This window comes from Oncorhynchus gorbuscha, linkage group LG25 (genome assembly GCF_021184085.1).
Source record: "Oncorhynchus gorbuscha isolate QuinsamMale2020 ecotype Even-year linkage group LG25, OgorEven_v1.0, whole genome shotgun sequence".
In the NCBI taxonomy this organism is placed as follows: domain Eukaryota; kingdom Metazoa; phylum Chordata; class Actinopteri; order Salmoniformes; family Salmonidae; genus Oncorhynchus; species Oncorhynchus gorbuscha.
Window position 1 is genome coordinate 35,866,668 of NC_060197.1, and position 16,403 is coordinate 35,883,070.

The following is a 16,403-nucleotide window of genomic DNA, read 5'->3' on the forward strand; positions in this document are numbered from 1 at the left end:
ACATCCAATGCTAGCATCGGTAAGTATACATGTTGTTGTTAGCCCAGCTATCACGGACACTAACAGTTGTGAATCTGATGCAGCCGAAGAGCTACTGCCCGCTTACCCGGGAAAGCACCGAACAACAAACAGGGACTTTGGACAATCGAAGAGGCGCAAATATGATTTGACATTGACTTGGGGTTCACTTATATTGGGAGTAGTGCCTTTCCTCAGCCACTGTGTGTTAAATGTGCAAAAGTACTATCTCACAACTCAATGAAACCTTCACTCTTGCGCAGACATTTAGAAACAAAACATGCCAATATGAAAAATAAGCCAACAGGAGTATTTTGAGCGATAATTAAGACGACCTTTGAGTAGTGAGACATGTATAAAAGCAACAGATACCATTCATAATAAAGGGCTAGAAGCGTCTTATATGTTGAGCTACCGAGTGGCTAGGACAGGCAATCCCCATACTATTGTGGAGGACTTAATTCTTCCTGCTGCCGCGGATATGGCTGGGACAATGCTGGGGGAAAAGGCCCAAAAAAACGATACAGACAATGACTTCCTCAAACAACACTGTTTCACAACAAATCAGTGATATGCCAGGAGATGTTTTGAAACAATTACTGCTTCGCATACAAGCCAGTGAATTATATGCGTTATAGCTGGATGACTTAACAGACGTGGCGTGGCGTGCCTGGCACAGCTCCAGGTATATGTCAGTTACGTTTATGGAGGGTCAATTAAGGAAGACCTCTTCTGGAAACCAGGACAACAGGATGAGATTTTTTAAGCACTGGACAGCTTTGTGACATCAAATGGAATTTTGTGGTCAAGATGTGTCGGTATCTGTACTGATAGGGAGACATAGTGGAGTGGTAACGTGCGTGCAAGTAGTTGACAAGTACAATATGCTAAAAAAAACAGAAAGAGAGAGAGAGAGATTTCTTCTAATATTGTGATTGCATTATCTGGTTTAGTTTTAACTTGTCTGTCCCGTGCAGTAAAACTCCATCCACATGGAGCGCTGTGTTATGTTAATAGGCTCGCCACACGCTGATACAAAGAGAAGAAGAAAATGCGGAAGTAAAAGTCATAGTTACGATTCAACTCTCTTTGACGAAGGTACACTGGCTGAATTCCAAACTCGCAGTCGACTAAAACATGTCTAAACTACAGTCGTTTAGTGTGTTTTTAGATGATCGTTTATCGGCGGCCGCTCTTGAGATTTTCGGGGCAGTTGAGAAAACAGTAGTGGAGTACAAGGAAGAGAATGATCGTTTAAGAAGAATGCTGCTGATCACACCGGAGATAAAACTATGTATAGGTTCGTATGTAGGTCTACTAGCTAGTTATATTTCTAATAAATTAATACACTGTTTAGGCTAACGGTGATCATTATTCCATACATTTTTTTTAAACAGTTATCTACGGTTACTTTTACCGTGAATGGAGAAAAAAAATTGTCACGAAAATCTGATTGAAATAGCATAACGTTACATATATCTGCTCTCAGTTATGACTAAAGGCTGAATTAGATCTAGCTGAGTACCTCACCTCCCCCCATAACATTTACCTATATAAATATAAAAAATATATACAAAAACAAGACTCAGAAATATCAAAAAGAAGTAACAAAGACCGATAGAAACACATTTTAGTATATAAATACAAATATAAAAGAGAATCGAATTATTACCCTATTACTAACAAAAAACACACAAAGAAAACTAAATTGCACAAATCCTATCACACAAATGCACAAAAAGAATAACACACTTATAAAGAAGAGAACCTGATTATTACACTATTGCACTTCAAACAAGAAACACACAAAATAAACTGCACAACTGCCATCTAAACCCAGACATTTCTTGCCTTCCTTGATGCAAAGTAATCAATTACATCATCATAAGAAATCTGCCCAGCAATTGCATGGTTAATACTGATGACAGCAAGGCCACTAAGGTGTTCCTGTGACATGGTGGACCTCAGGTAGGATTTGTTGAGCTTTGAAAAACTCCTCTCAGCTTCAGGTTCGGTCACTGGAAGAGTAAGACAAATTCTGAGACTGGTTTTATATTACTCTTAATGATTTCGCACAAACCAGAAAAAAATGCGTGTGACAGATTCTACTAATTGCATTAGTACTGTACAAAGTTAGAGGTGCGCTATTCGATAGATTCCCCCGTACCCCTACCTCTGGCTTCCAGTGGGGAAACCTGAGCTCAACCTACTAACGCCCCCTTCTCAATCTCATACCTCTGAGTGGGAGACCTTCCCATGCAGTAGACTGCCTAGCTCACAAACTAGAATCAGGGCGCCCACTCCGACAAGGTTAATTGACCCACAGTCTCACACGATGACATAATATCTTTGACGTGACGTGCAAATGTCACCATTACAATTTTTTGTGTGGCTGCCCATGTCGCCTACACCTAAATCCGCTACTGCTTAAACCCTTACCATGTAGCAATGTTTGTACTCTGTTGCATGCTTTTGTTTGAGTTCTGAAATCCATAAATTGTAATAAAAAGTTAATCAAATAGACCCACCGACTGTTTCCTCGTTGAGATTGTATTGGCACATGTGCATTCGCACTGAGTTGGCATTTTAGAGCAACTGTTGGGGGTTGTATTTTAGGAAACAATCGTGGTTGTATTTAATTAACGTTTTATTAAAACGTATAGATTTCAGCAAACAAAGGAAGGAGCGCAACAGAGGACAAACATAGGTACACGGTAAGGGTTTAAGATACATTCTTGAAGTGTCAATGCATAGCGAGTCAGAGGTTAATTTAAAAAAAACTCTAGTCTGCTCTCAACTCCTCAGGTACTCTGCAATATTAGATCATAGCTTCAGATTTGCAATGGTCGATATGCAATAATGTAATCTGATACTTTAATGATTAATTGGAAGGCACTGCAGTGTCTTATTAATGATGGGATTAGATTAAGCTATGGCCCTTCATGACTAGGCGAAGCCGGTGAGGGAGGCGCACCCTGCTCAAATCAAACAGTAGCCTAATCTGTGCTGCTCGCTCATATTGTCAACAATGCAGCATAATGAATTGTTTAGAAACATCTTTCTATACAATACATGTCAAACTAGTTTTCATTGGGAAGGCAGGTAAAGCGTTTTTATCAAAATAAAACTTTAGCATGTGAAAACACAGAATCCTACTCATTAAGCACCTATCAGAGTCCAAAGGATGTTCGTGTACAGCAGTGTTCTAGAATATGGATCTGTTTGCTCGAATTCTCAACGCACCTCACACAATTTCCAACCGTCACCACATTAATAAAATGAATAGGAGCCGCATAAGCGGAGTCGTGTTGGTTGGGACACAGTGGTGACAGAGCGGGACAGATATGTCACAATGGAGTACAATCGTGGCTTTGGACTCTGAATTGTGCATTACTCCACATGCTCCTACGTCACTTTTCTTTTGAGGCAACTTCGCCTTAGGCCAGAGTGGGGCACCTGGTTCACGGCTGGGATGCAGCCCGGTTCCAAAAGGAATGCGATCACTTTATATAGATAACCTCTGCTCCTCTCCTACCCTCCAGACTCCTTGCAGCCCTCTCTCACCATCTCTGAAGAGGAGATTTCCCCTGAGCAGCAGCACTGTGATCAGGACTGGAGCCCCAGTCTGGGGCAGGAGGACCCAGAGCCCACACAGATTAAAGAGGAACAGGAGGAACTCGGGACCAGTCAGGAGGAAGAGCAGCTTCGGCTCTATGATACCAACGACTCCATATTCACACCTTCCTGTGTGAAAAGTGAATGTGATCAGGAGGACCCATGTCAAGAAGCCATACTAGCTGAATACCCAACTCTTAGTGTACTGAAAATGTCTAAACTAAAGTTATTTAGTGTGTTTTTAAATGAGCGTTTAACGGCGTCTGCTGCTGTGGAGATTTTTGGCGCAGTTGAGAAAACGGTAGCGGAGTACCAGGAGGAGAATGATAGCCTACGGAGGCTGCTGCGGCTCACCCCAGAGATAAAATTATGTAGAATAGGTTTGTATGTAGATCTACCAATGTCTAGCTACAGTTCTTTCTAGTCAATTAATAAACGGTTTAGGCTTTCAGTGATCACAATTTAAAAAAAAGTTAAAGTAGTTTTTACTTTTGCCGTGAATGGATAAAAGTAGCACTGAAGTGCCAATGCTTTCCCTCGCTTGGACAGCAGCATCACACATTTTTCCATTGACGAATGTTGAAAACAATTACATTTGAATTTACTTCCTGAAAGTCCTTTTGTTACCCTTCTGATTCCAATGCTACATTGGAGTTATTCAAGGTCCCTCGGGGATTTTTCTGCCATTGCAAACCTTGGGGGTGCCTCCTAAGTGTCTTTTTTATGTTCTATTAAATCCAAACAGTGTCTTATTGGATGGAAAATGCTAGGGAACTAGCTTTAAAACTGCAAAGAATATGTGGAATTGCAGAAAACTTGCTTAGAGATGCACACATTTCTCTAAAAAAGGGCCTCTAAAATGTAGTCAGGCCAACCGGGCTCGTTGCCACGCCCACCACCTAAGCCCCTTTTTTATCCAGAAACAACCCTGCCTTTTGATTAGCTGAGGATGATGATTTGATCAAGTGTGAAACGCTTTATCTAGAAAAAATTGATAATTGACTGCGATACGGTTTTGGAAACCTTGAACACTCAATTTAATAATAATCCAACATAACTTTACCACAGATTGGCTGTTTCTTGTGGAACACAGCTTTGAGGTGATATACAGTTGAAGTCGTAAGTTTACATACACTTAGGTTAGAGTCATTAAAACTCATTTTTCAACCACTCCACAAATTTCTTGTGAACAAACTATAGTTTTGGCAAGTCGGTTAGGACATCTACTTTGTGCATGACACAAGTCATTTTTCCAACAATTGTTTACAGACAGATTATTTAACTTATAATTCACTGTATCACAAGTCCAGTGGGTCAGAAGTTTACATGCACTAAGTTGACTGCCTTTAAACAGCTTGGAAAATTCCAGAAAACTGATGTCATGGCTTTAGAAGCTTCTGATAGGCTAATTGACATCATTTGTGTCAATTGGAGGTGTACCTGTGGATGTATTTCAAGGCCTACCTTCAAACTCAGTGCCTCTTTGCTTGACATCATGGGAAAATCAAAAGAAATGAACCAGACCTCCACAAGTTTGGTTCATCCTTGGGAGCAATTTCCAAACGTCTGAAGGTACCACATTCATCTGTACAAACAATAGTACGCAAGTATAAACACCATGGGACCACGCAGCTGTCATATTGCTCAGAAAGGAGATACGTTCTGTCTCCTAAAGATGAATGTACTTTGGTGCAAAAAGTGCAAATCAATCCCAGAACAACAGCAAAGGACCTTGTGAAGATGCTGGAGGAAATAGGTACAAAAGTATCTATATCCACAGTAAAATGAGCCCTATATCGACATAACTTGAAAGGCCGCTCAGCAAGGAAGGAGCCACTGCTCCAAAACCGCCATAAAAAAGCGAGACTATGGTTTGCAACTGCACATGGGGACAAAGATTGTACTTTTTGGAGAAATGTCCTCTGGTCTGATGAAACAAAAATATAACTGTTTGGTCATAATGACCATCGTTATGTTTGGAAGAAAAAGGGGGAGACTCGCAAGCCGAAGAACACCATCCCAACCGTGAAGCATGGGGGTGGCAGCATCATGTCGTGGGGGTGCTTTGCTGCAGAAAGGACTGGTGCACTTCACAAAATAGATGGCATCATGAGGTAGAAAAATTCTGTGGATATATTGAAGCAACATCTCAAGACGTTAGTCAGGAAGTTAAAGCTTGGTCGCAATGGGTCTTCCAAATGGACATTGACCCCAAGCATACTTCCAAAGTTGTGGCAAAATGGCTTAAGGACAACAAAGTCAAGGTATTGGAGTGGCCATCAAAAAGCCCTGACCTCAATCCTATAGAAAATCTGTGGGCAGAACTGAAATAGCACGTGCGAGCAAGGAGGCCTACAAACCTGACTCTACAAACCTGACTCTCAGGTCTGTCAGGAGGAATGGACCAAAATTCACCCAACTTGTTGTGGGAAGGCTACCTGAAGCTTGTGGAAGGCTACCTGAAACATTTGACCCAAGTTAAACAATTTAAAGGCAATGCTACCAAATACTAATTGAGTGTATGTAAACTCCTGACCCACTGGGAATGTGATGAAAGAAATAAAAGCTGATATAAATCATTCTCTACTATTATTCTGACATTCCACGTACTTAAAATAAAGTGGTGATCCTAACTGACCTAAACAGGGAATTCTTACTAGGATTAAATGTCAGGAATTGTGAACAACTGAGTTTAAATGTATTTGGCTAAGGTGTATGTAAACTTCAGACTTCAACTGTATATATATATTTTTTTAATTAAAAAAATTGCCTCCCTTGTTTCCATTAGCTAAGGAAGCATCATAGTTCAGGTATATGTGCAATGGAAAACACCATCTTTTGTATTTGTTAAAATAATTTTTAGGTGATATGAAAGTAAAGTTTCAAAGGTTTCCAAAACCGTATTGACAGTGAGGACTATTAATGGTCAGAGAGTGTTAGGACTTTCGTTGCTTCGTTGTGTTTCATAGTAGGCAATAGGAGTGAGAATCCAAGCCCTATGTGGCTTGTGTGAATGAAAGCAAATAGCTAGATATCTTCACTCAGACGTGTCTAAAGGCTGTATACAGTGCCTAGTAATGGTCTCCACACCCCATTCACAGTCTTCACCCTCCTCTATACAGTCGCTAGTGAAAGTCTTCACATTTTGCTGTCCTAAAATTAAATCTAAAAATGGATTACATTAGATTTTTCCCCTACTGATCTACACAACCTATTCCAATGAAATTAAAGTATAGGCAATTGTCAAAATTGTTGGAGGGTTTAACTTTTAACCAGGGCTTTCCTCATTTTAAATGTATTTTGATCCTGACAAAGTCCCCAGACCCTGCCAGTGACACGCATACCCATAACATGATGCTGCCACCGCAATAGTTGAAAATACAGAGGATCAACAACATTGCATTCACTCCACATTACTGGCCTGTATGACAAAATTAATGTAAGAAAGCCTGTGTTAAAATCCACTCCAAATCATCCATTCTTTTTGCAACAAGGCCGTTAAGTAATACTGTATAAAAAAAAAACATAGTAAAGAAATTAACTTTTTGGCCCAAATTAATAAGTACAGATTTGGTCAAATCACAGAGTGAAACACTCTATTTTCAAGTATTGTGGTGGGTTATGCTTGTTATGGGAATGCATGTCATCGGCACAGACTGGGTAGTTTGTCAGAATCAAAACAAACATGAAAGGAGCAAAGCACAGTTAAAAAGTTAGAGAAAGACCCGCTGTAGTCTTCCTGAAAACCTAACCTAGAATAGAGATTTAAATTCTTCAGTGGGACAATTACACAAATTTGAATGCCAAAGACAACAGAATGGCTTTCCAAGAGGTGTTGAGCGTTCCTGAAAGGTCCCGTCACAGTTCTGACTTAAATCTGCTTGAAAATCAGAGACACGGTTTGAATATTGCTGTCCATCAATGATTCCCAAACAAAATTGACTGAGCTTGAGCACTTTTTGACAGACACAATAGATATATATGTTGCCCTAAGAGTTGTGCAAAGTTGGTAGAATCGGATTCAAAATGATTCACAGCTGTAATGGCTGCCAAATGTGCTTCCACCAGGTATTAACTCTTCAATGTGAAAACATACACATCTTAATGTTTTATTCATTTGTCAAATAATCTTCTTTCATTTTGAAAAGGTGGAGTAGGTTGTGTATATCGGTAGTAAAAAACAAAAATTGAAACTCATCCCTTTTTGGATCTAATTTCAAGGCATCAACATTTGAAAACTGTGCAAGGGGTGTGTAGACTTTCACTAGCGTCTGTATATCATAGGAATATACAGTACCAGTCAAAAGTATGGACACACCTTCTCATTCCAGGATTTTTCTTTATTTTTTACATTGTAGAATAATAGTGAAGACATCAAAACTATAAAATAAAACATGGGATCAAGTAGAAACTAATGTGTTAAGCAAATCAAAATATATTTTATATTTGAGATTCTTCAAAGTAGCCACCCTTTGCCTTGATGACACCTTGGTACACTCTTGGCATTCTCTCAACCAGCTGCATGCGGTCATCACCTTGAATGTATTTCAATTAACAGGTGTGCCTTGTGCAATTTCATTCCTTAATCTGTGTTTGAGCCAATCTGTTGTGTTGTGACATGGTAGGGGGGAATACAGAAGATAGCCCTATTTGGTGAAAGACCAAGTCCATATTATGGCAAGAGCAGCTCAAATAAGCAAAGAGAAATGACAGTCCATCACTACTTTAAGACATGAGGGCCCCCGAGTGGCGCAGAGGTCCGAGTGCTAGAGGTGTCACTACAGACATCCTGATTCAGAGTCCCATAGGGCGGCACACAATTGGCCTGAGTTTGGCCGGTATAGGCCGTCATTGTAAATAAGAATTTGTTCTTATTTGACTTGCCTAGTTAAATAAAGGATACATTTAAAACATTGCTTTAAAGTGAAGGTCAGTCAATCTGGAACATTTCAAGAACTTTGAGTTTCTTCAAGTGCAGTCACAAAATCCATCAACCACTATGATGAAACTGGCTCTCATGAGGACCGCCACAGGAAAGGAAGACCCAGACTCACCTCTGCTGCAGACGATAAGTTGAGATAGGCAGGTAACTTTAATGAACATCAACTGTTCAGAGGAGACTGAATCAGGCCTTCATGGTTGAATTGCTGCAAAGAAACCACTACTAAAGGACACCAATAAGAAGAAGATACATGCTTGGGCCAAGAAACACGAGCAATGGACATTAGACCGGTGTAAATCTGTCTTTTGGTCTGATTAGTCCAAATTTGAGATTTTTGGTTCCAACTGTGGTGTCTTTGTGTGACGCAGAGTAGGTGAACGGATGATCTCCGCATGTGTGGTTCCCACCGTGAAGCATGGAGGAGGAGGTGTGATGGTGTGGATTGCTTTGCTGGTGACAATGTCTATGATTTATTTAGAATTCAAGGCACATTTAACCAGCATGGCTACCACAGCATTCTGCAGTGATACGCCATCCCATCTGGTTTACACAACGTGGGACTATCATTTGTTTTTCAACAGGACGATGACCCAACACACCTCCAGGCTGTGTAAGAGCTATTTGAACAAGGAGAGTGATGGAGTGTTGCATCAGATGACCAGAATATGTCGGAACTCCTTCAAGACTGTTGGAAAAGCATTTCAGGTGAAGCTGGTTGAGAGAATGCCAAGAGTGTGCAAAGCTGTTTACAAGGCAAAGGGTGGCTACTTTGAAGAATCTAAAATGTATTTGTTTAACACTTCTTTGGTTACTACATGATTCCATATGTGTTATTTCATAGTTTTGTTGTCTTCTATTATTCTACAAACCCTTCAATGAGTAGGTGTGTCCAAACTTTTGACTGGTACTGTATATACTTCTAGTGCTCGATTTAATCCTGTGGTATATAGACAACGTCTGCTCCTCCTCTCCTTCCCTCCAGACTCCCTCCAGTCCTCTCTCGCTGTCTCCGAAGAGGAGATTCCCTCTGAGCAGCAGCACTGTAAGCAGGAGTGGAGCCTCTGTCTGGGGCAGGAAGAACCAGAGCTCACACAGATTAAAGAGGAACAGGAGGAACTCAGGACCAGTCAAGAGGAAGAGCAGCTTCAATGGCTCTTTGATGCCGAAGACTCCATATTCACTCCTCCCTGTGTGAAAACTGAATGTGATCAGGAGGACCCACAGTGGTTCTTGACTCCTCCCCAAACCCAGACTGTGGAGAACAGAGAGAGTGACTCTAAACCAGTGAATCTCAGACCTTTTGGCACTGTGACTTACCTAAAGGGTCTAGACACTTCCTGTGACACTCCAGATAATCAAAACAATGCCACCAGCCACAACTCCGCCATCAGCAGCGACCGAGTCGGACTGAACAGCAGCCCACTATTGGATCCCAGCTCACCATTGAATCCAAACCCATCAGTGGGGGAACACTGTTTGAAGCTCAACACCACGTCTAGAAAAATTCACTGCTGCCGTGACTGTGGTGAAGCGTTTGCTCTGAAAGCTGACCTGCAGAGGCATGTGACTCTAGCCAAGAAAAGACTCAGTGAATGCCACTTCTGTAATAAATGTTATAACTCCATCTGTAAACTGAAGGCCCATGTCAGACTCTGTCACAGTGGGAAAACCTGCACCTGTCCTGTTTGTGGCAAGACCTTCAAATACAAAAAAGATCTGTCCAGGCACATGAGGATTCACACAGGAGAGAAATCATTCCACTGTGGTGACTGTGGGAAAAGCTTCAGCCAGAAGGGAGACCTAAATAAGCATATACGGACTCACACAGGAGAGAAACCATTTAGCTGTCGTGACTGTGGGAAAAGCTTCAGTCTCAAGGAGAACCTAACCAAGCATACACTGACTCACACAGGAGAGAAATATTTTAGCTGTGGTGACTGTGGGAAAAGCTTCAGTCAGAAGGGGGACCTAAGTAGGCACATACTGACTCACACAGAAGAGAAGCCATTCATCTGTGGTGACTGTGGGAAAAGCTTCCGTCGTAAGGATAACCTAACAGATCATGTTCGGAGTCACACAGGAGAGAAACCATTTAGCTGTGTTGACTGTGGGAAAAGCTTCAGTGCCAAGGGGAACCTAAACGTTCATAAATTGACTCATACAGGAGAGAAACAACATGGCTGCTCAGTCTGTGGTAAAAGATTCACTAAGAAGGCTTCTCTGCTGACACATGTGAAAAACATCCACAAAGCAAGAAGACAAGACAAAAAATGAACGAAGAAAGAAAATGAGGACATAGACACCGAGAGTAGATTTGTACAATAAATGCATTATGTGGGTGGAATGCTGTATCAACACAGAATAAAACAATAAAAGCCCTGTGATTGTAGTGACTGCCCATTACTGCTTATCAATTATCAACCATTTATAGACATTACATATTTGTTTTTCAGAAATGAATTGCAAGAAGCGGGCAGTAAATCTTTATATACACACACCTCACCAAATGCACTACCATGTATTACAGTGATGTCAATCATTAGTTTACTTGTCTTAACTTTTGTGTTGTCCTGTCAAGCCATTGGGGCAAGATAAAGTTGTCAATTGGCCAGTGTAACTTGTTTGGCGGCTATGGGTGCATACTCTTGCCTATGATAAGCCAACTTTATGGAGGAGTTGTCAGATTATGCGTCTGTATGTCGGGCAGTGATGAAGTCCAATGTCCTATTAATTTTATGTTGAAAAGCAGTGAAGTATTCTTTAAAGAATTTACTAATAGTAGTACTATTATAACTAGCAAGACTGAACTATACCTAGGTCATCAGCAGGCAGTCCTTAACTGCGCTCTCCCTCTTGCACCAATCAAAGAGCTGCATGTCCACAAAGATTTAAATCCCAATCAGGAGCAGCATCTTGGGAAGAGACGGAGACAAATGTCATCTTAAAAAGCAAGCATTTACGTCAGATAGCATATCACATAGTATTAAGTCATGCATGCTACATACTGTTCTGGGACAAGAGACCGAATACAGTATAAAGTTCTCATCAGAACTGAAAATCCGATCTGGCCTGACCCAAGTCCGGTGAGCTGAACAGCGGAGCAATGGCCCGACATCACATAAATTAAGTGAGCCCGAAAAAAGCCTGATTTCTAGAAAACAGTAGGCTACATTGATGTGAGCTGGTGTTGAGAACAACAAGGCGGAGGTTGGCATGTGAAGATATGAGGAAACAGTCATTGGGCCTAGAAAAAGCGCAGCGAGAGGAAAACTCACGTTAGTTATCAACTGAATGATGAAAATATTGGAATAAAGTAGGCTTATGAATTTGAAGGCATGTATATCAAATTCTTACATATACTGAAACTCCCAGTCATATATAACCGTTATACTAATTTAAAGAAATAGTTGTTTGTGGTCAGCACCATTTTGATTGGGACAGTGCCATCACTCTGCTTTGAGACAACCGTGGGGGACATAAATCAATCAATGTCAGATCTTTGTTTCCACTGAATCTCCGTTTGGATATTTAGTAACAAATAGGTTGGGAAAATGTTAGCTAAATTGAGCTAAGTGCTAATGATCTTCTGATCAGTACATTTTATACAAGTGAATTTTGCTCTTCACTCACATATTAGCCTGTCCTACTCCCAACAAAAAGCCTGTGATTTGTCTTGATAACCAATGTGATTTGGCTTCAATGAATCTCTGTCTGTATATTCTTGCGGCGAGCCATCCCGGATCCGGGATCGTGAATACAGCCTCAAGCTCATTACCATAACGCAACGTTAACTATTCATGAAAATCGCAAATGAAATGAAATCAATATGCTAGCTCTCAAGCTTAGCCTTTTGTTAACAACACTGTCATCTCAGATTTTCAAAAATATGCTTCTCAACCATAGCAAAACTCGCATTTAGCGTTAGCAGTTAGCATTTAGCATTAGCAGGCAACATTTTCACAAAAACCAGAAAAACATTCAAATGAATCATTTACCTTTGAAGAACTTTGGACGTTTTCAATGAGGAGACTCTCAGTTAGATAGCAAATGTTCAGTTTTCCTGAAAGATTATTTGTGCAGGAGAAATCGGTCCGTTTTCTGCGTCATGTTTGGCTACCAAAAAAAAAATGAAAATTCAGTTATAAAAACGCCGAACTTTTTCCAAAATAACTCCATAATATCGACTGAAACGTTGTGGCAAACGTTGTTTAGAATCAATCCTCAAGGTGTTTTTCTACATATCTCTTCAATGATGTATCGTTCCTGGAAGTGTGCTTCTCCCTCTGAATCGCATGGTAAAATGATTGCAGCTGAGAATTACGCACCAACTTAGACAAAGGACACCGGGCGGACCCCTGGCAAATGTAGTCTCTTATGGCCAATCTTCCAATGATATGCCTACAAATACGTCACAATGCTGCAGACAGACATCTTGGACGAACGGCAGAGAGCATAAACTCGTTCACGGCACATTCACAGCCATATAAGGAGACGATAGTAAAACAGAGCCTCAAAAATTCTGCTCATTTCCTGTTTCATCTGGGTTCTGTGGCACTCACAGAAAATATCTTTGCAGTTTTGAAAACGTCAGAGTGTTTTCTTTCCAAAACTGCCAATTATATGCATAGTCGAGCATCTTTTCGTGACAAAATATTGCGCTTAAAACGGGAACGTTTTTTAAAATCCAATAATGAAATAGCGCCCCCATAGCTTCAACTGATCTCTGGCCGGACAAGTGGAGGTGGTATAGCTCATTTATTCGTTTTCTCATCTATCACTGATCAGAAACATTTGCCACGCAATAATGTAGCCTGAATCGTGTGTATTATTTATCTATTGACTCGCGTAGTCGCCTTGTAACCATATACCAAGCATTTTATTTTGAAAGCCTTTTAATTCAGCTCTTTGGCATCAACTCAACTCGCCGTGTTTGGAGGAGGAATGCTGCCTATGACCCCAAGAACACCATCCCCACCATCAAACATGGAGGTGGAAACATTATGCTTTGGGGGTGTTTTTCTAAGGGGACAGGACAACTTCACCGCATCAAAGGGACGATGGACGGGGCCATGTACCGTCAAATCTTGGGTGAGAACCTCCTTCCCTCAGCCAGGGCATTGAAAATGGGTCGTGAATGGGTATTCCAGCATGACAATGACCCAAAACACACAGCCAAGGCAACAAAGGAGAGACTCAAGAAGAAGCACATTAAGGTCCTGGAGTGGCCTAGCCAGTCTCCAGACCTTAATCCCATAGAAAATCTGTGGAGGGAGCTGAACGTTCGAGTTGCCAAACGTCAGCCTCAACCTTAATGACTTGGAGAAGATGTGCAAAGAGGAGTGGGACAAAATCCCTCCTGAGATGTGTGCAAACCTGGTGGCCAACTACAAGAAACGTCTGACCTCTGTGATTGCCAACAAGAGTTTTGCCACCAAGTACTAAATCGTATTTCCCTCATTAAAATGCAAATCAATTTATAACATTTTTGACATGCGTTTTTCTGGATTTTTTTGTTGTTATTCTGTCTCTCACTGTTCAAATAAACCTACCATTAAAATTATAGACTGATCATTTCTTTGTCAGTGGGCAAACGTACAAGATCAGCAGGGGATCAATTACTTTTTTCACTCACTGTATACTGTGTGTATGCTGTGTAGACTCGCTATGTGTAATTTAGGAAATGGCCGTCGGCATCAACGATACACATGTAGAGCCAGCCAACACAAGGCATTGAAGAAACATAGAAAATCAATGATCAAATAGATTACATAACTGTCCATGTAAACCTAGCCTTCCTGCTCAAATAGGCAAATTTGTCCAAATAATATTCACTTACTGTAAGAAATTAGCTAGCTCACGTGCAAATGGGTGCTAATTAACTCTATGCTAACATCGGTGCAGTAGTTGGTTATATAAAAATATACCACTGCACTGGTATGACATGTATATTAAAGTACATTATGCCTTATTTTATTTTTTTAAATGTAGTTTATTGCAAAAATAATAATATTACACATCAATACAGGGACAATCCTGTGAATACAATGAAAAAAATGAAATAATAGAACACCAGGCAAACCCCCACCGAAGAAAGAATAATTCAGGACATCATTAATATGTAACAAGGCAATGAGACATTAATAGACATGGCTTTGAATCATTTATCCTACTTTTTAAGTTTCACAAGTTTGAGGGTTTATAAAATTGTAAAAAAAAAAAATTTCACCTTTACTTAACAAGGTAGGCTAGTTGAGAATAAGTTCTCATTTACAACTGCGACCTGGCCAAGATAAAGCAAAGCAGTGCGACACAGAGTGTCGTAACAGAGTTACACATGGAATAAACAAACAAACACAATAGAAAAATAGTTAAAAGAAAAAAAAAATGTTTCCACCCCATTTACATTTGTGAATATAATATTTGGCCAAGAGAATAATAATGTTAATAAAATAGTTATGATCGGAATAACAAGGATAAGCATAATGCCATTTCACATCAAAGGTAAACAGTTGAAGTCGGAAGTTTACATACACTGTTGGAGTCATTAAAACTCATTTTTCAACCACTCCACAAATTTCTTGTTAACAAACTATATTTTGCAAGTTGATTAGGACAGCTTGGAAAATTCCAGAAAAGAATGTCATGGCTTTAGAAGCTTCTGATAGGCTAATTGACATCATTTGAGTTAATTGGATGACTGTGTATGTATTTCAAGGCCGACCTTCAAACTCAGTGCCTCTTGTCGTAGCAGAATCAGAATTAGTTAGGTAACATTGATAATTAAGATGTGTTATCTACTTTCATAAATATGCTTATGTGGTAAAAGTCATTTGGGGCCCAGAGAGGGGAGAGGTCAGGATTGTCTTCATATGTGAGGGTATCTGTTAAACCATGTGAAGGGCTCCACAATGTCTGTACACCAGTCACTCCCTACTTTTCCCATTGGGGGGAGGAGTATGGCAGTGTCTGGAACCATTATGTCCCCTCTGATGTCAAAACTTGTCTTTCATAGTATATGACCTAGAGGCTCACTCCTCTCAGGGAGCTTGTCCAGGGGTGGGTTGTATTTGAGATGGGAGTATCTAGAATTGACAATTGATATACGTCATTGGATGAGGTAATGTTTTGGTAATATGAAGTACCAAGAACGAGAAGTAGAACCTTGTCTTAGAGAGCAAACTGAACGATAATTTATAGCTAATGCCATCTGGTGTGGTGTCTTTACTATCATTACATTGAAGACTTAGTTTTTATCAAAGATTCCTGTAATTAGTATTACGCGATTAAACTGAATAATCATGTAACTGTAATTAACTAGGAAGTCGGGGCACCAAGGAAAGTATTCAGATTAAAGTTATAATTTCCCAATATAACCTTTCAGATATTTTCATATCTGATCAATAGTCTTCTGATTAATATTTTATTTAAACTCACGTTAGTCTCATTCCAAACGTCGTAAATTGTTGGTTATCTGCACGAACCCAGTCTTCACTATGAGTCATCCATACATCAATTGTCTTAAATTATTTATTTATTACTAACTAAGTAATTCACAGAAATGCATAAACAAACAAACATGGTAAATGTGGTTACATGAAATGATAGGAAAATGTGCCCTAGTGGGCTGAACCGGCATGGCGCGCTGTTAGACAAAGGAGAAGTGGGGTTCGACTAAGAAGTCACTACAGAGTTAATAAGTATAACAATTGAAATGCTAATCCTTTACACATGAACACTCACTCATTCGGGAACAATTGCAATGAATCAATATATTTACGCTCAGTGTGTCGTCTTGATCGCTGGTGAAAAGTATTTATTTTGTAGAATT

At 40.2% G+C, this 16,403-nt stretch overlaps 1 protein-coding gene across 2 annotated transcripts; it reads left to right on the top strand.

Moving 5' to 3' along the window:
- The first annotated feature begins 1,094 nt into the window (after positions 1-1,094).
- Positions 1,095-11,220, top strand: LOC124014498 (zinc finger protein 250-like). 2 transcript variants are annotated; one of them, XM_046329574.1, is made up of 3 exons: positions 1,095-1,326; positions 3,561-4,013; positions 9,558-11,220. In XM_046329574.1, the coding sequence occupies exons 1-3, from the start codon at positions 1,311-1,313 to the stop codon at positions 10,847-10,849; spliced, it is 1,761 nt and encodes a 586-aa protein (XP_046185530.1). In that variant the 5' UTR covers positions 1,095-1,310; the 3' UTR covers positions 10,850-11,220. The 2 variants fall into 2 exon arrangements, with proteins under 2 accessions (XP_046185530.1, XP_046185529.1); XM_046329573.1 differs by having other exon boundaries at positions 1,095-1,318; positions 9,558-11,216.
- Positions 11,221-16,403: the final 5,183 nt, after the last annotated feature.